The sequence below is a fragment of the Tinamus guttatus genome, unplaced genomic scaffold (assembly GCF_059628265.1).
Source record: "Tinamus guttatus ecotype Peru unplaced genomic scaffold, ASM5962826v1 Tinamus_guttatus_pri_ptg000018l, whole genome shotgun sequence".
In the NCBI taxonomy this organism is placed as follows: domain Eukaryota; kingdom Metazoa; phylum Chordata; class Aves; order Tinamiformes; family Tinamidae; genus Tinamus; species Tinamus guttatus.
Genome location: NW_028288552.1, coordinates 2,898,834 through 2,917,942, shown reverse-complemented (window position 1 = coordinate 2,917,942; position 19,109 = coordinate 2,898,834). Strand labels below are relative to the sequence as shown.

The 19,109-nt window shown below is 39.2% G+C and overlaps 1 protein-coding gene and 1 long non-coding RNA gene across 2 annotated transcripts in view; both read right to left on the bottom strand.

Moving 5' to 3' along the window:
- The window catches only part of CPED1 (cadherin like and PC-esterase domain containing 1), a 134,385-nt gene extending 128,396 nt beyond the window's left edge, over positions 1-5,989 (bottom strand). Inside the window, exon 1 of the mRNA XM_010215322.2 lies at positions 5,653-5,989. Coding sequence (XP_010213624.2) covers positions 5,653-5,904 — 252 coding nt within the window. The 5' untranslated portion in view covers positions 5,905-5,989. The remainder of the gene's footprint in view (positions 1-5,652) is intronic.
- A 92-nt stretch (positions 5,990-6,081) lies between these two features.
- On the bottom strand, positions 6,082-6,688 carry LOC148596312 (uncharacterized). The gene is made up of 2 exons (XR_015913304.1): positions 6,595-6,688; positions 6,082-6,123 (listed from the first exon to the last, which is right to left on the bottom strand). It is a non-coding gene; the product is annotated as an uncharacterized LOC148596312 (long non-coding RNA).
- Positions 6,689-19,109: the final 12,421 nt, after the last annotated feature.

The following is a 19,109-nucleotide window of genomic DNA, read 5'->3' as shown; positions in this document are numbered from 1 at the left end:
TTCTCTACATGTTGCTGATGTATCCTTCTCAACATTCCCTTCCTCTCCACCACACCCTTCTTTCCTGACTGCTATCACAATAGCTTTGCTCCTTGCCGCCAAAATATCCCTAACTATCTGTGCAGTAAAAATAGCTGTTTCCTCAGTAACCTTTGCATTTTATAATGAAAAAAGGTAGAAAACAGTCCTGCTTTTGCAGGGCACGTGCCTTACCCTGTGAATGTAGTATCATTCCTACTAAACGAGGTGCTGATGCCCTGCTATGTCAGTTACATTTTATTAACTCATGTTTCATAATAGCTAGGTTTTCCACTTCCTTTGTTCATTTGTGAATAGAAAAGACTTCTCATCCATCCAGTGTATTTTATAAAATAAATGTCCATTTTAAGATTAAACTTACTTCAAAAATGTACGAAATCATATAATGGATAATGTGATCTTTTTCATCCAGCACTGTCACCACACTCCATTTCTGCATAATAGCAAAAATTATTCCTATTCATTGTATCCTCCAGCTTCATTTCTCCTTTTCTTATATTTACATTTCAATAGCTCCCACTAGCTTTATCTTCTTTTCTTTCTACTTCCATTCCATCTCCCTTTCTCTTCCACCAATGCAAATCCGGTCCCTACATGCACAATCTTTTCTGAGACCTCTGAGGACACTGCTACTTGGCAGGCAAAATTCCCTACTCTGCCTCCAACATTTCACCTCAGCCAGTGCCTCTTCTTTTCTCACGCCGTGTTCCATGGCACTCCTCTCCTGCCCTGTTCCTTCCCTTCTCATTCTGACTGCAGCAAGCATATTATACACACCCTCCTCCCACAAAAAAAAAGCAACAGAAAAAAAAGAAACAACAACAACAAAAAGACAAACAAATATATGTCTTTAGAGTCTGCAGCTCATCACATTTGTTTTAAATGTCTGAATTAATCGATAAATTTTGTACTAGGGCAGTAATTTCCACTGACTGTGGAAGTACAGATGTCTGCCTCTGATAAGGTAGAGCAGACCTCTCAAGAGAATAATTCCATGCTGGACGTCCAAAATTCTGCTAACAATTCCTTAACTATTTTGTTTCATAGGAACTCCTGATCTCCTGGAAACTCCTGATCAGGAACTCCAGATTCTGAAGTATCGTTGTCCCTGCCTGCAACATGGACAAAATGTTCAGCTGGAACTTCCTCTAGATCTTGGTTATGACTAAAAAATGTTTCTCCTTTTTTATTTTATTTTTCCCCTGCATAATCTCTCAGAGATAGGGCCACATCCAAGCCATCATTATTTTGCATCTTTCATAGTGTCCTTTCCAAGTAAATGACATCCCCTCCTGTTTGTTCAATATCCAGTCATAAAGATAAGCTTCTTACTCTTCCTGTTCAGCCATCTTATTTGCTCATTACACGTCCTCCTGAGGATATATCAACCACACCAGATGTAAGCAGCAGGTTGAAGGCCTTGAAAGTGAAGACAGCTTGTTGTCACTGTACCTATCTTTCAACTATGGGATACCAGCATCACTCACTAATTAAATTCTCAAGCAATCAACTGCATGTCTTGTTTTCTTTTTTCCAGTGGCTAGATGGCTAGAGGATGTGAGGGGAGATTCTTCTAAGCCTGTATACATGAAATGATCTCCTTCAAGGCCAACGTTAAAAATCTCCTTTCTTGCTCACGTTTGGATTGCTAGTGTACTAAAACACTGCCTAGCACATAATCCATACTGTCTCACTGCTTCCTTACAACTGCAAAGTTATGGCATTTAACTGGGCAAAAGACAGAGGTACTAAGCTGGCTCTGGCTAAGTTAACTCAGTTAGTGGAAACACACCTGTGACCAGTTAATTAGCTTTTCTCTTAAGTGACAGAGAAGCTGAGCTTAATTACTTGGGAGGAGTACATGGGTTTCATACCTCTCAGGTACCAGAGATATTTCTAACACAGTACTGTGCCATGCAAACCTACACCGAGGGCTTGTGCTTTTCTTGCTGATACCTGTTTCACTCTAGATGCCACAGCTCCAACTCTTGTCTTTACATTCACAAATTGCAGAAGGAAAGTCTGTCTGGCAGAATCTGAAGACTGGATGGGACTGGACAGGATATCTTCCTGTCAGGCTTTTATTGCCTCATATCTTAAAGGGAGTGAGGAGAATAGGGTGCAATGCAAAGGCCGTAGTACAAAAAGGTAATGGTCCAGAATGCACAGTGAAGAGTATGGGTTATCCGAGCTCCTTGCTCTCTTACAGGTACTTCATATTCACTTGTTTCCAGTATCCTGGAGTATTAACTCTACACGACAAAGGGCCATGTAGTATAGACATTGGTTCTCCATCCCTCTGGAGTTTTCCAAGGATAGAGTTATTAAAGATATTAAGTTCTTCCTTAGAGTAGTATTGAGGTCATCCACCTTGATCCTACAGAAACAACATTTCCTAATTTTGTAAGTGTTTTGGAAAATTCATCAATTATATTTTCTAAAATATCATAAAATTTTTAGACATCAAGATACCATAGAGTATGCTCAACACTGAAAATCCAGCAGATGCTAAAAAGAAAGAAAACCCTATCTGGATGTACCCATTTTTAAGTCATGTTTCTATGTCGCACTTGGTGAAATTCTCATTCTGAAATAAGAATTCTGTTTTCCAGGCTACAGAAAAAAAAGAAAACTTGATCTATGAGCTGGATAGTAATGGTCCCATGCAGCCTGCATGTAGGTAAAGGCAAGTTTACAGATCAAATTGGCAATTTCCAGCCCAATGCTTTTAACATATATTTGTAAGGGAAAGTTCTAGATAATGAGAAGTGTTTGAGACACAGAGATAAAGCAACAAAGCTGCAATTTCCTTGAAATCCTCCTCTCCCTCCAATGGCTCATAATAGAGTCTTTTTTTTTTTTTTTTTTGAATGTTTTGTACTATGCATACCCTGAATGTCATAGAATCATGATGGTTGGAAAAGACCTTCAAGATCATCAAGTCCAACCATAAACCCATCACCACCATGCATGCTAAAATCATGTCAGAGAAACCCAGCCTGGCCAAGGCATGGATGGAGGTTAGCCACACTGAGAAGCCAAAGGGAGCACAGAGCATGGCCTAACAGAGCATTTGCCTAGCATGGCAAATGCAGAAATTATCAGATGTTAGAAGGAGATTTTTCATATGCAATAAAAAATATAACCAAATTCTCACACCAGGTTCAACACAATACTGTTTGTTTCTGTGAAGGAAGCAAGGATCAAGTCTGTTTCTACACACCCAGAAGAAATTTCTACAGGCTGACATAAGGCTCCATATGACTCAAATCCCAGAAGCACCAGATATCATCTAAGAAATGATATCTCCAGCACAGTCTTCTCTTCCTTAAACATTATTCATAAAATTTGATTTTATGGAGCACATCATTGCAGTATTTGCTTTAAGTCACTACTTAACTGCACATCCGACTCTGTTTAACAAATTTGTATGCTTGACTCTGCAGAATAAGAATACATGTTACTAACTTGATAAAAACACAAATGTTTCAACTATTTTTACAGCATTTGTTCAGATTTATGTATGAATATTTAAAGAAACAGCTTTAATGAAAACTGCCTTACAGACTAGTGAGTTTCGGTGGGCAAGTGATTGTAAAATCAAAGAGTTAAAGTTTCTACTATGACATCTGTCTTAGATGTCACTGAGCACCCAATAAAACAAACAAGATAACGATTCAGCAGATTTCACCCACTGAATAAGCAGTGGGTGAGAAAACATATGCAGTTCAAGAATAGATTCTCAAAGTAGTATGTTTTTTGGAGATGTTTTTTGTTTCTGTTCCCTGAGTTTATTATTTGGCCTGTACAACCAATGGAGCATTCTCTGGAAACTGAGAGAGCAACTTGGAGCAATATCCCAACATGTGCAAAACATTTTGTTCATAAAGCTCTTGAGGAAACTTTCAAGACAAATACTGAGCTCGCTATGGGTGGTCTTCAGAACATGAAGAGGAACGTATTAGAGCACCACAGGATTGGATAATCCTATCCTAACATTTAACATATTTAAATTTGTATTATGGGTTCAGTACATTCAGTACATTCATATTTCACATCCATCCATGCATCCATGCTGGAAGGCAGCATACTGAAAGAATGTAAACTTCGTGTTCATTTCAGAGAGCCAGCACACCAAATTTAATGTCAATCTGCTGTCTTCTCAGAAAAATTGTTAAGGTAGAAATTACAGATATTTTCATCCAAACAACATGCTAGCCAAGCTTTTCCGTTATTCCACCAATTTAGTCAGGCTAAGCAGCTAAATGTAAAATATGAAATGTTCTTTGACATTACAACAGTAGCAAGGAAAAAGGAATGGACTATTAAGTGTTGCAAGTCATAAAACAATACATCTCACATTGTCAGATGTGCTTATTTCCCTTTAATTTGTAATTCTTCATGTCATAAAGTTGCACAAACCCAAATCTGAGTAGCTGGTATACTAAAGGGTCATTAAAATAAAAGAAATATGACAAATGCAATATGGAGTAGATTTATGGAAGTAGTAAGAAAAATATTTCTGAACATCAAAACAACAACAACAACAATCTATTTTCTAAGACTTAAGGTTAAAGATTTCAGACCACAGTTATTTCACATATCTGTTTTTAATTTTTGCAACAGATGCACTTTAACTGCCCTCCCAGAATTAATATCACTGACCTTTTAGGCTGCGAGCCCTGTCTAATCAAGCAGGAAGCCTTCTAAATTAATATTTTTAGAAATCTGGACTGCTTTATGTGGAGGCTGCCTACTATGCATGATGTCACAGACTAATGTTGTACAGTTGTATACCAAAGAGCAGCAAAATGATGATTTTACAATAAGATCTCTGTTGCATTATTTGCAACACTCTGCTCTGAATAAAACCTGAAGTATTTGCGCTGGTACTGAGCACAGATTCCAGAGTAAAAATAACTACCTCAGTCTGGAACATTTAGCAAACCACATTTTCCAACTAAAATAACACTGTATGCATCTGTTAGGTTTTAACACCCGTTTTAAGGAACCCTATATGAAATAAACACGAGGCCAGGTAACCTAAGGACAACGTAAAATTTGTAGGCCAAGGTCTTTCAAAGCAAACAGCGTGATTTCAAAATGTGAAAAGTGTTTTTTTTTTTTTTTTCCCCTGCCTAAATGCACGTATTTTCAGCTTTTTAGCAGAATCCCAGTAAAGTTCAAAACCAACCATGAGATAACTTTAGCAGAGGGCTGCTGCAGTCCTGGTGCTAATTAACAGCCTCAGTCAATTTCACAAAACCCCCCTGGCTCTTGATTTACGTGGCTGTGCTATAAAGTCTCTGACCCGATTCCTAAAGCCAAAGTAAAATACGGACTGTGCAGCAAACTGCAGTCTCCCTGGAATCGCACAGTAATGCAACGTTTCAGGCAAAGCTTTTAAGATTCACGTGTTAATAACACCATGCGGAGGAGCCAGTAATGGAGACGTGCTTGCACATACGCCATGGTCATTAGATCTGTCATTTGTTTGTATACAGATCTCAGATCCAAGAGCTCAGGTTAATTTTAGCTGGACTTGCACGATCCTGCCAGACCCACTATCCATAGTCATGCTCATTGCTCCGCACTCTGCTCCAGCTCACTTACCTTTTTCACTGTCTGTGGATTCCTGATGGGGAGGAAGCAGCGAGTGTTGCTTGTGGAGACCTCCTTGTATCTTCCTCGCTGGGTTTTATTCTGTTTGCTTGGTGAAATCCCATTCACAAGTGCGGAAAGGAAGCTGCTGGTCATGAGGGGAGTCATGGTCTGGCAAAACAGACAGATGGCCACCACTAAGGCCAGAATGAAGGGCCGAGGGCGGCAAAGTCTGCGGCACCTGGGGGCCTGCCCACAAACCATGGCCTCACCACGTTCCTCACTTCATCCTTTGCCACATTGCAGACGCAATCAAGGCAACCTCTTTTTGCCAAGTTGAAAAAAAAAAAAAAAAGGCACGTATTTTTCCAAACTAGTTAGTCTCCATTTCTACTGGTGAATTCTTTCATGATTCTATAAGTCCCAGCTTCCAAGGGAGCAGAGGTCTGTACAGAGCCCTCCCACAAGGGGTACAGGAACAACCTGTGAGAAAACAAAAGTGAGTGGCAATAAACAGCATGGTGTCATAGGGGGGATTGTAAAAAGCCACACTGGGCTCTCCGGTGCTGCTTTCCTTGGGGAACAGCCCTGCAGACAAGCAGGTGAGGCACAGAGCCCTTCACCCTCAGCATTGCATAAGGAACTGCTCCGCCAGCCGATGGTATCCAAGAAAGCAAAAAGTTAAAGCTTAGCATGTCCTGTCCACAGCTGAAACGAGTAAGAAAGTGTACCAACTTTGTGAACAAATCGCTTGCTGTTTTTTCTTTCTTGCATTCTCAATTCCCACTTTGTTTTTACAGTTTCCTTCATTCCAGTCCTTTTAAATTGCCTCTTTCCTGTCAGCATGCACAGCTCGCTCTCTTTAAACGATCATTTATCTGAAAACTGACAGGCTATGATTTCCCTTTGCATTTGCTTTTGTCCGATTGCGAGCTCAAAGTTATGTTTACTTACTCCGTTCTTATCCTGTTAGAAGTTTTCCATTCTCCTCTAATGGGCTGCTGATTAAAACCACTTGGAAGAGCCCTGGCTCGTGCTCCCAGCTCGTCTCGCGCGCTCCGAAGGCAGGCGCACACGCACACACACACACAGCATCTGAAGCCAGTTGGACCACAGATTTCATATAAATAAAGGCTGGGCTGCTCGGAGGTGGGGCTAAGTCAGCGCCACGCTGAGCAGGCACCACGCTCGGAGGCACCGCGCTAGGTCCGGATGGGGAGCCAGGGGTGCTCCCTGCACAGCCCGCATGCCTCGAGGCCACCATCACTGCAGTTTTTAGAAATCTGCTCTTACTGCAGTAAATCTAACTGGAACAGCAATAATCTATTGCAGACAGTAGGAATCTGAGCGCTACCTGCAATATTTTAATCTGAATTAACAAAAACATTGTAAAAGGGGGCAGGCTTACAGGGGTGTAGGTATCTCTGACAGAGCTGTCAGTAATTTTCCACAGTATATATAGTATTTCGTAGCAGTGTATAAATAAAACTTCCTACTAATGTTAGAGAGAGAAAGAAAGGAAGGCAGACACAAATAGTCCAATGAAAACACTTGGTATCTAAGTCACAGAAGATCTTAGTTACTACTTCCCCCTGCTGACACAGGACAGGGACGGGACAGATGGCAGAAGTTGCAAAACTCAGGGTTGTCTTATAGACCTAATGGTCTCATATAATTCCTCTTGCTACAATTGTCTGTATTCAGTTAATCAAATTTGTCTTATATTTCTTGCATTCTTAGCTACTTTTGAAAAGAAGGAGTTCTTCCAACACTGCTTATACTTGAGACAAGAGTGCTGGCCTGTTATGAATAACCTTGGGCAGCCCTACACAATATAATAGTGGCAGCCCTAGCAAGTTAGATGCTTACATATAGCAGTGAGGGCAACAGCATGTAGTTGTTTGATATGTTGGTGTATAATCCACTTTCAAATCCTTTTTTTTTTTGCCTTTTTTCCCTACATTTACACCATCAGTTGCACCATCAGCTGTACAAGTGATCCAACAATCAGGAGGAACTTCAGCTGTCACACACACTGCATTTTAGTTCTCTGTCTGCTGCTGTCTAAATCGTGCCTGGAGCTATCTGAATTTGACTTTTTAGGCCATCCTGGACAAGGAAAGAGTTCAAAACTTGCCTCTATCCTGCAGTGATGAATGCTTTCCATCCACACAGAAACTGCCATGTGTGTCTCCAGAGGGAAGCTTCTCATGCTCCCTGCTTCCCAGCACGCCAGCTCCCATCCTCAGGCCCTGCTCCACTCAGCCTGTGCTGCCAAGCACCTGGCAAGCCACCCAGTCTGGCTAGTGCTCCATGGAAAACCACGGGCTCCCTGCAGCTGACTTTGGGGTAGATTATGTGACACTATGGAGAGTGGTACCCAGGGAGCTGATCCATTAAAGGAGTAGCACAGGGCCAGCCTGGGAGCCACAGTCACCCATCAGCAGAAGAGAAGAGCACAGAGAGGAGAACTGATTTACTGTTTTAGAAGATTGTCCTGTGGTTTTGAGCATGCTTTGATTTCTGAGGTCATAGCCACTAGTATTTGCAGGGCTGTCAACTTCTCCTGAATTTTTACTGAGAGCGTTTTACCCAGAGCTTTCCATGCTGTTGCTGGAGGCCTTGATCAAACCATTTTATAGGCTTTGGATTAAGGGTCACCTCATGCTGTGAAGATCATAGGCCCTTCCCAAAGCTCCACATTAGATCAAAGTAATTCTGTATCTCCTCTACCTCATTCCCTTAATTATCTTCAGCCCAGCAAATAGCTATACATTCCTTCCTGCCCTGCAGCATTTCCACCCCACAGCTCATAAATGAGAGCTTTAACTTCACATTTTCCCCATTGGTCTTAGAACCACCTCATGCTTCCCACAGTCTCAGGTTCCCTCCCAGACCCAGAGTTTTTAGGACAAGGTGGTGTCTTTTACTCCTTTACTGTCCCAAGCATGATTCTTGAAAACTAAACAGGGTAAGAGGATCTGCAGAAGCCAAATGGTCACTCTACCTCCTGGATACTCCTGAGGGTCTTCAGTATGTGCGCTTTTCCCAGATGTTTCAAGGAGTGAGGTAACTTCTTCTCCCTTTACGTTTTGTGGGTCATTTTCCTTACAATAGCATGAAACGCAAGTTTTTAAAGCTGTAAATAAGTTTCTCAATCACAGCTATAATGCCTCATGACTTCTGTCATATTTTTGATGAGGTTTCCAACATATCTCTAGGTTTAAATGTTTACTGGCTTACTTGGTCACATTCTGATGCTTCAGAAATTAAGGTAGGACTATTGCACATGAGGACTAATTCCCCTGTCGTTAACTACTCAGTTAGGTAAAGCATATGAGTGGATAGAGTCAGGCCTCTTCAGTCATAAGAAAGTATTCAGTTTTCAAAAATTTTAGAAGACACATTCCTATAAGATCAGGAATGTCTGGTGGCAATTTTCTATATAAGCTCACAGGTATATGTACATATTTCAAAATTCTTAGAAAGCTACAACTCTCCTCTGTACAACATATGGCATAAATTTGGAATTCATTTTCTGTTTGGGATTCCTGGACCTCTTCCTTCCTGTGACTGCTCCCACTGCACAGATTCAGGGCTCTCTGGCTTTCTTACCTTGCCCTGTTCCTTCTGCTTCTGCTCACTCAGGACTTCTTGCCTGGATGCCGCCTACAGCAGCTGGCCTCTGTCCTGCTCTGCTCAGGTCCTGCGGGAATTGTTTCCATCAAAAACCACCAGCCGTGTCTCTAAACAAGTGATCTCCGGTGCCTGTGAGGAGAGCCCCAGATACATCTGCATCACCTGGAATAGACTGTACGTGTTCAAATATACTGTGACACTGACAAAAGGAGGCGAAAATCATGAGACTTGGCAAAAATTGCAAGAGACTGGTATTTGAAAGGATTTCCCCTATATGCCACATAGGTATGTAATGTGTATCATTTACCATCACACTGGGGTTTTGAACAACTGATCTAATACTCGCACAGGTTCTGCTCTACTCAAATCACTGTGTTTGGTCAGTGTGAAAGCTAGGGACCACTGAAGAGTGGTTTTGGATGGCATAGGTAGTTAACTGGACAGATAACTGCCAGGAACTATCCAAAAGGAAAAAAAACTAGGCACAGGAGGTTAGCAATAATTTATGTCTAGCTGAATATATCCATTAGGTGCAAGTTTAACATCACTCACAGATCCAACATGAATCATTCTGCAACTCTGAATAAAGTTCAGTCTATGTATAAGCGCATGTAAGATCAGGACTTGGTATAATAAGAAACATTTTGCATCAATAATTTCACTATACAGAGGATGCCAAGGAGAAAATATGTCTAAACACTAGTTGAGAATTACTCTTTTTAGAGTAAAATTGAAATTTCAAAGTGTGGAATCTTAACAACCATTTCAGTGATAAATGAGCTCACATGAGAAATAAGATCATTGCTAAAGTACTGTCCATCAAGTCCTTTCAATCATGTTTATCACCTTGATAGTACAGACCTATTTTCATTGTCTATAGTCATCTCTAACTTCATTTTCTAGCATCCCAAAAACCATAGAGCCATAAATTTCCACTGACTTCAAATACAGGATGCAAGGTCTATGAACAATAGGCATTAATAGCACTGTGCATATTCAAGTAAAACATCTAGTAAATTGTACTGAAGAAAGCTTGTCAAGCCATACCCTCCATGATTTTCCATTTCTCCCTGAATTCAATCCAGATTACAATTAGATTTGCATGTGTCGTTAATCCTGTGTGTGGTCCCATTGTGAGCAGTGAATGAGGAAGACTGATACAGAGTAACAGAGCGAAGAAAATAGGAGTAATACTATTCATTACCTTTCTGCCCATTAGAAGATTCAGTACAACTGCTGAAATTTAAATTAATCCCAGCATTGGTAAAAAACAGACGTTATCCCCCTCTCCCACGCATAGAGCCTTATTGGCCTCAATGGCTTTGTAATTTTCTTCTGAAAAACACTCCAGAGAGAAAAGGATTCCTGCCTTAATCCCACTCTGGCTCTACTATCTCTTCTTGGCTCATAGTGAAGGTAGGTTAGCAGAGAAGACTGAAAATCCTGGGGAAGCAAAATAGTTGATGCTCATGGAAGAGCAGTTCTGTTTTGCTTTTTATTGCTGTTTATTTAACCTTTTATTTCTATGCAAGTGGACAATAATGATCTCAACTACACAAGCATGTGCGTTGATTTTTCCAACCAAATGATGTACACTCCATTTTAAATCTTTACTCTGAAAATGTTTATCCGTTTATTAAGAGTTGTGACATTGTTAGATGTTCTGCCCCAAGGCGGATGCCGTTAGACCTTCGGTTCCATTGGCAAATCAACCAGTTTGGTAATTGCTTGCAACTGATAAAAGGAATGTCTTGCTTATCCTTTAGCCCCTCCTCCCATTTCCCACTGCTTGTCCCATTTACCTGCTTTGCTGTTCCCTCTCCTCTGCCCTTGCGGTGGTGCTTATCAGATCCTAACTGTGCACCTGGGTTCTGCCAGGCTAGTGAGTTGAATCAGGTCTTGGGGAAGTTCAGCATGCACCAGTGCTGGTACAAGCTGAACAGCAGGAGACCATGAGTGCAAGAGCATGGAAAACCAGGGGGTTGGACAGGACTTCACATTTTAGGCAGCAGAAAGTTTGATATTCAGATGATCAGATCTGAATCAGGTTGAGTCCTCCTCCCTGTAGCTTCCTGAAAGTTTTAAGTCTGGCATACTAAGTTATTTGTTCAGAGGGACACCTTTGTATCCCAACCATGTTCTTGACCACTATATTTTGGCAGACTCATGACAATGAAACACAAATACCATTTTTAATAGATGTTTGCTTGACGTGAGAGTTGGAAAAGCAGCTGAAGATCAAACTGTTATGAAAGGGAAATTTGTTTGTCAGGAGGAAGAAACAGATCAGTTAATTCTTTGGTCCTTCCTTTCTACAGCTGACCAGAAAGTCCTATTCTATATAATTTCTTTTCCAGTAACTGTTCATTTTTATGGATTTTGTAGCCAGTTTAGTTGTGCAGGCTCATTGTTTATTACTGCGTATCAGTCAATAATAATCTGTGATAATCAAGAAAGGCCCAGATAGGCTGTAAGAATCTATTCCCGTCCTGCACACTTGGACATAAATATAGATAAATAAAATGAAGTATCGCATGACCTCTGACAGCATTTCTGCTACTTTTTTAAAATAAATATTTTATTTTTTCATGTACCACCTCTGTACACTACCATCTTGCTCACCCCCCTCTTCTTCACACCTCACAGGAGAGTGCTTCCACTTCCAATCTCCGGCCTTCTGTTTCCTCTTACAAACTTCCTCTAATGTCAGCTAAATCATCTCTCAAAATCATTCTCTTCTTTTAACACAGTGAGTTAAGTAAACATAGTTTTAGGTGATCCAAGTCCTTGATATGGACTTTTCTTTCCACGGTTACATTCTCTGGACTTTGGCAATATAAGAAATATAAGAAATATTGCCAAATACACTTCCCCACTTTCTCATGAACTCTTGCTGCAAGCAGGGCGGATCACTACGTTTTAGCTGCTGAAAGGCTCTAAGCATGCCCTGTAGTAGTATTTTTTTGCAGTTATTTGTTGCGCATATTCAAGCAAAGTGTGTGGAAATGGCCTCTAGGAAGAAACTGAATAATACTCTCATCGAGTTAATCCCAGTCACTCAGTGCCTGCTCAAACGTCTGCACTGGAGTGTATCTGCGCAGATCACCAGTTATTTCATCTATTGGGACATCCTCTGCACTGTCCTCTAGATGATTTACTGTGCATTGCTGCAGATGGGGTGCATGCCTCAACTTGGAAACAAGCTCCAAAAGTTTGGATTAAGATTTCCAAGTGTGCAGGCATTTTCAGGTAGACATTTTAATCATTAAATTTTGGTTAGCATACATGCAAATGCTCAGTTTAAACCACATCCACTGACTTCAGCGGGTGAAGGGCTTTAAAATAACCCCATCACAGAGGCACATCTGCCTGTGCCTACCAAGATGCCCACACATCTATTCAGCCCCATTAAGACGAAGCACTATTTTTCTAATGAGAATTTGTCGCAGTATCATGGGACAGTCAGAATGTACGATAAACAGGCATATAATATCCAGGCTGAAATTTGTCACCTTGGGCATATCATCAAATATTGCACATGTATATGAGAAATTATTGTACAAGGACACAGAATAAGCGGTGATAGAGATTATTTTGCTATTTTGTTGTCCTTCTGCTGTTTTGTTGTCATTGTGGGCAAGCACAGAAAGGTAACAGTGTACTTTTCAACTTTTTAATTGGATTGTAACTACACAGTTTCTTTCACAAATCCAGCTGGGGCAGCTAGATTACAGCAGAACAGAATAACAGCAATAAGCAGTTATTAGGGAAAGGGAGGCAGTGGAATACCCTTAAATATGTTACGTTTATTAGGCACTGACTTTTAATAGACTTTTGACAGACTGATCCATATGATATTATTTTTACAAGTAAAGCTGAAAAATAGGTTTAGCTTTTCAGCTAAAGAAAGCAAAGCCACCTGAATGACCCCCGTGAAGAAGACCACACGGAAAGTGTCCAACAGGCCTTGCTTAGGATGACAGTTCTTTACATTGAGCCCCTTGCAGAGTCCCAGCCCTGCTCTGCGGAGGCGTGCGGCCTGCTCGGATCTCGCCTCGCCACCACAGCTGCGGGCTGGGGGGAACGGGCGCGAAGCGGCGGCTGCACCTTGTCCCGCTCCACACAGAAAGTGTCCAACAGGGCTTGCTTAGGATGACAGTTCTTTACATTGAGCCCCTTGCAGAGTCCCAGCCCTGCTCTGCCGAGGCGCGCGGCCTGCTCGGATCTCGCCTCGCCACCACGGCCGCGGGCTGCGGGGAACGGGCGCGAAGCGGCGGCTGCACCTTGTCCCGCTGAGCTGCAGGACAAGGCTGTGACGATGCAGAGCATCGTAGTGGCAGTGGGTGATGGAGCACTTAAACACTGTGATTAAATAGGTCATGTGGCAAACAAGCAGTCCGGACAAGGAACTGTTGGAAAAGCAAGATTTAAAGAAGGTATTTGTCAGGGTTGCTAGATCTAGAATGCCTTATTCTCTTTTTCTTCACTTAATCCCTGATTTGGCATGTCCAAAAGACTGAAAAGGGAACAGAACCTTTTTTCTTTTTTATGTTGTCTGATTACTGAGCTGCTGGGGGGTTGTTTCCTTTGGGATGTTTGTTATATTTTTGAATCACAGACACCTCTGAACCTCATATGAAAGATACTAAAACATTATTTTGTGACTAAAGGCAGACATAGATGTTTTTAGGATTTGATTTTGAAAAATATATATATATTTTATATATATTATATATTCTGATTTGGTTATATATAAATATATACATTTATAACTAAATCAGAATATCTTTAAAATACATTATGAAGTACCAGACTAAGCTCTTTTATTTTTAAATCAGTCACTATTATTTCAGCCACTCTGTGATTTGATGTGCTTTTAAAAATAAAGCATGTGGAAGGAACTGTTTTGGGAAGTAAAATAAAAACAGGTAGTGTCAACACAGAAAATTAATAAATATACACAAGACTGATAATTGTCTGTTTTAACACTGACTTTTGAAAGAAACCCATAGAGAATATTTTGGGATAATTTAAAATCATGCTATTATAAACCAGATATGAAATCAGGTCATAACTTTATAATGTGTTGATGTAATTATGAACAATGTATTTAGATGATTTGCCATCATGAAAATGCATTTTAGAATTTAGATTTAAAGAATATAAGTAATAAAAATGTGGCATTATTTCCATTAAAATGCTATTTAGCCTCCATAAAAAATAGTCCCAGTACATTCCTTTCCTCCTCTTAACAGAAATCTTAAAGTAAATAGCAGTAAGTGAATATTTGGAAAGCACTTTCACAAATGAAAGTACTTATAGTTAGTACATCTTGAGCACTAATGGAGATACTCACAGAAACACACTAAAGTTGGATTTTTTCCTCTCTTTTTCTTTTTCTTTTGGAGAAACATCTTTAGTCTTCCTGTCCTGAGACAAAACTTTACTGAGATGTTTTCCCAGTGCATATTTTACATTGCAGTAATGTCTTACAAGAACAAACAAGAGTGTTACAGAAAAGGTAGAACTAAACGGCACTGATATAAGTGACTCTCTCAAAGGTAATCATTACTTCTGAATTCAGCAAAAATGTGCCCTAAGTCAGATTCTAAGAATATTTCCACTGTGGATGGAAATGATTATTACATAAAGAACAAGAGGCTCCACATATTTTTTTTTTAAGTCATTTTTAAAATTATTCATAGCTTAGCTTCTGTTTCATCTTCATGTCCCTTCATTTCAAGTGTCTTAAGAATCAGGAAGGAATTACAATCAGGCTATCATGAAGTTCCCTGTGAAATGTATGTGATACCTTCATAAAGTAAAATGAAGAGATGGCCAGTACCGTATGCTGTTAAAAAAAAAAAAAAAATCACTTTTTAGACCTGACTAGCTAAGGAGCTGCCTTTCTTTGACAGTTCATTCAACCATTGACTAAGTAAGTAAGTCAATCATCTAGAATGTGCTTTCTTTAAAAGACATAATTAATTCAGTCCCAAAGTAACACAGCAGAGAAATCAAACACATTTTTAAATATTTCAAGTCAAGAATATCACATCCAGATAACTTCATCGCAGCAGGAACACTCCAACTTGTCATGTTTTCCAGCAAACGACTGAACATGTGATTAAAACCAATTTTTAAATAAAATGAGCACTTACTTACCTTTACACACGCAGCAACAACAAAGTTCTGGTCTCATCAGACTAAAACAGCTGTAAAAGAGCATCACCTTATCCCAAGACAGAAAAAAAATATTCCTGTACTTTTGACAAGAAAAGTTTCCATAGTTCTTTAATTGACATTTTCCGTTTAACTACACTCACACTTGCAAAGTTTTTCCAAATGTCTATCCCACACCTCTTTAATGAAAGGAAATGGTAAAACTTGCTTTGAATAAAAATAGTTTTATATTTCTCCCTTATTTCTATTTCACTCACTCTCATGTGTGCAAATATGTGATTCCTTATTTTGCCGTGACACCCTAATTAGGAAACCTGATTATTTCAGTAGCAAAGTTATACTTAGGATATCTTCCAATTATGTTATTTTCAGGGAAAATATACACCGTAGCTGAACTTAGTATTTAATGCATTTAGTTTAAGAATCCCATCATTGTATACTCAAGTTAATAAAAATATTAATTGGCAGTGGACAATACCATAAATGTACACATACACATATTATTCAGTTTATATGACATTAATGAATAGTTTTTAAAAAGGAAGACAACAATCACATCACTCAGTTTTCATAGTATGAGGCATAAATGAGTATTGGGACTTAAAAATTATTAAAACAGTTGTGGATCCTAACATTGTTCTCATTTTTTGTTGTAATATATTAGGTACCCTTCTTGTACAGAAAAAAGGAGGCAAGTATTTCTCCAAATGAGTTTTAATATCCTAAATTTTATCCATACTTTAACAAAAAAAAGATTTTTTTTAATAAACTATAGAAATACAGTTAAAAAATGGTTGAAATCATGTTTATAATAAAGAGTTTAAATCAAACATGAAATGCTGTAGGAGAACATACTGGTTTCAGAAATGTAAGATGTGATGTATGCAGACATAAATCTCTAAGCATGCAATTTGCTGACAAAGTTTATACTTTCAAACAGCTCCAGAATATGGGATGTATCTAGAGCAAAAAGCAGCAGCTTTTGTCTTTACAGAATATTACACCAGTATAAACAAGATGTGGATTTGAAAAGGCTAGAGGAATATCATTGGAATTTAGTATAGACATATAGAAGATTCACATTTTTTTCCTTTTAACTACATTATTCTCAAATCCTTTTAGGCAATCCTGGAAAGCCACAAAACTGCAGAAACAGTGTGCACAGAGAGAGTGAATAGCTATGTCTTCAGCTATTCAAGTACATCACTATAAGCCTGTAAAAAGACACACACCATCTCTCTTGCAGTTCTGCTTCTCTGAGGTTCTCGCTATAACTGCAAAGCAGTCTCTCTCTGTTAAGTTTAATGCCACTCAGGTTTTACTTCTGTCACTTGCCACATGTATTGAAAAAAGGAAAACCTCATGGTCCAGTCAATCCAGAAGGATGAAGTGGGAGAGGAAGAAAGCAGCCAAGAAAAGGCAGTTCGCAGTGGAAAGTGCTTCCTACATGAGGAGGAACAGAAAATGAAAAACAGACCACAAATTTCTAATCTTTACTGTGTGCAGTTGAACAATATTTTACAAAGTTCAGTAATGAAGACAAGAATGCAAATTTTTGCAGGAACTGAGCAGGATTTTCACCACACAAAGCTGGAAGCAAAATATAAATTACCCCTCTCATTTTAGACCTACAACAAAAGACAAACCCTAAACTGAAGCAAAAATGCTGCTTCTTAGCAATGTAGGCAGGCCATTGCATTTTATATGTGATGTAGAGTACTTTTTCTTCTCATGTAGTGCGCTTAGCACCTTGGTTCACAGTTCAAGGAGTTACAAATACCTTCTAATCCTGCAAATTCACCTGAACACTTGAGCTGTTGGGCTTTGGATAAGCCAGGTAAAAGCAGCCGTAAGAAGCTCACATTGTGCCTTGTATCCAGCGATGTGCACTGCTGTATGCGGAAAGGCTCCAAGGACAGCACAGGCACCCAGGGACAGATCCTGTCTGGTTCCAGCCTCTCTTCATTCTGGTGATGTCTTTCACAGTTTTTACAATGCGTTCAAACCGAAGTGCATCATCAACTTACACAGCACAAAACTTTTCAGTTTAATTCTTTATTTTCTAAGTCATTCTTAGCATCTTGTCTTGCCATTTGCTGAGCAGTGAGCTAGTGTTTCAACAGAATTATCTAGAAAAACTCCAAAATAACTTTTCTTATGTCACTATTTACCCTCTTTAATATTTTTATTTACATATAAAATATGCTGAACTTATTTTGTTGAAAATGTTGGTATTTTATTCCTGTACTTTTTATTATTCTATTCTGCAACATTAAGGGGCCTCTACTCTTTTCTCAGCACATCTTTCTTTCTTATAGAAACTTTAAGGAGGGACACTCTCTAAAATGCTTAAAGAAATCTATGCAAACAATAGTCTGGCCTTCTTTGTCTCTGCAAAAACCCTGCTAAATATGAGGAAAGGACTCTTTGCCAGTAGGCATCTACACACACATTCACTAGTATTAGTTTCTCTCAATGTACAAACAAATCAAAATTTGTAGATGCAAACTTCTAGTTTGTAGATGCAACTTGATTTTTTTTAATTAGCATTGCTCTTATTGCTTTCCATTCCTTTACTAGGAGGCATTTTTCAATAGGGAATACCAGCTCCGATGTTCCACACTTGAGTCCTTTCAGAGCTCCTGGGTTTAGAAGTCTGGTCCCTGTCACTTTGTGCTAAACCTGTTTCTAGAGATGTTGCACTTTGGGACCAAGCTTCGCACATCCTGCACAGAAAGCCCTTGCATTCAGATTCGCCCAACTTCCTGAAAGCTTCTCTTTCATAGTGTGGTAAATTTTGAGTACTTTCTACATCTTAACCATCTGCTGAGCCTTAGCCCTCTCACACAGGCTTCCTGTTAAAAACACATATATATATATATATATGTATATATACACACACATATTTATAAACATATGCGGGCTCTACTACTCTTTATCTTCGATCTATCTTATTGTCACTTTTTCAAATTTGTTTAGATTTACTGGTTTTTATTTTCTTAACTTAGACACAAAATGCTTACATAGTAAGAAGGACAAAGGAAAACTTTTCCCTCAATAGCCCATTAAAAAAACATTGTTGTTGTCTGATGGGAGACCGAGTCCGTGTTCATATGGGCAATTCGTTTTTTTCTTTTTGTATTAACCTGTCTTTGCATTTTAGGAATGCACGTGGCCTCAGGAATCTATATGGCCTTAAATCTGTATTTTCCAAAAAATACAAGACAATTCAGTCCACCAAGGACTCCAGATTATCTGCCAGTTAACTTCAAGTCATAGAACGACACTAGTGTACCAGGGGAACAAAGACTCTGTTATCTTTGTCTCAATAGCCTCACTTAAAACCAAATAGTCTTGTGTTTTTGCAGATTCTGACATTACTATAGAGACATATAAACAGTTTTAGTGGAATCTTATTTATATTGCTCTTTGCAATTTATTTTACCAACTTTTTAACTGAAGGGGATTGCTCATCCATAATCATGTTTTCCTTCTTACACATTTATCTTTCCCCAATTTCTAGATTTAAAACGTCCATATTAAATAAATAAATAAATAAATAAATAAAAAGTTGTAAGATAATGGTAGTCTGGTTTTATTTTGATTGCGATAAAGCCTGAGTTTTCTGTACGTGCTCCTATTACTAA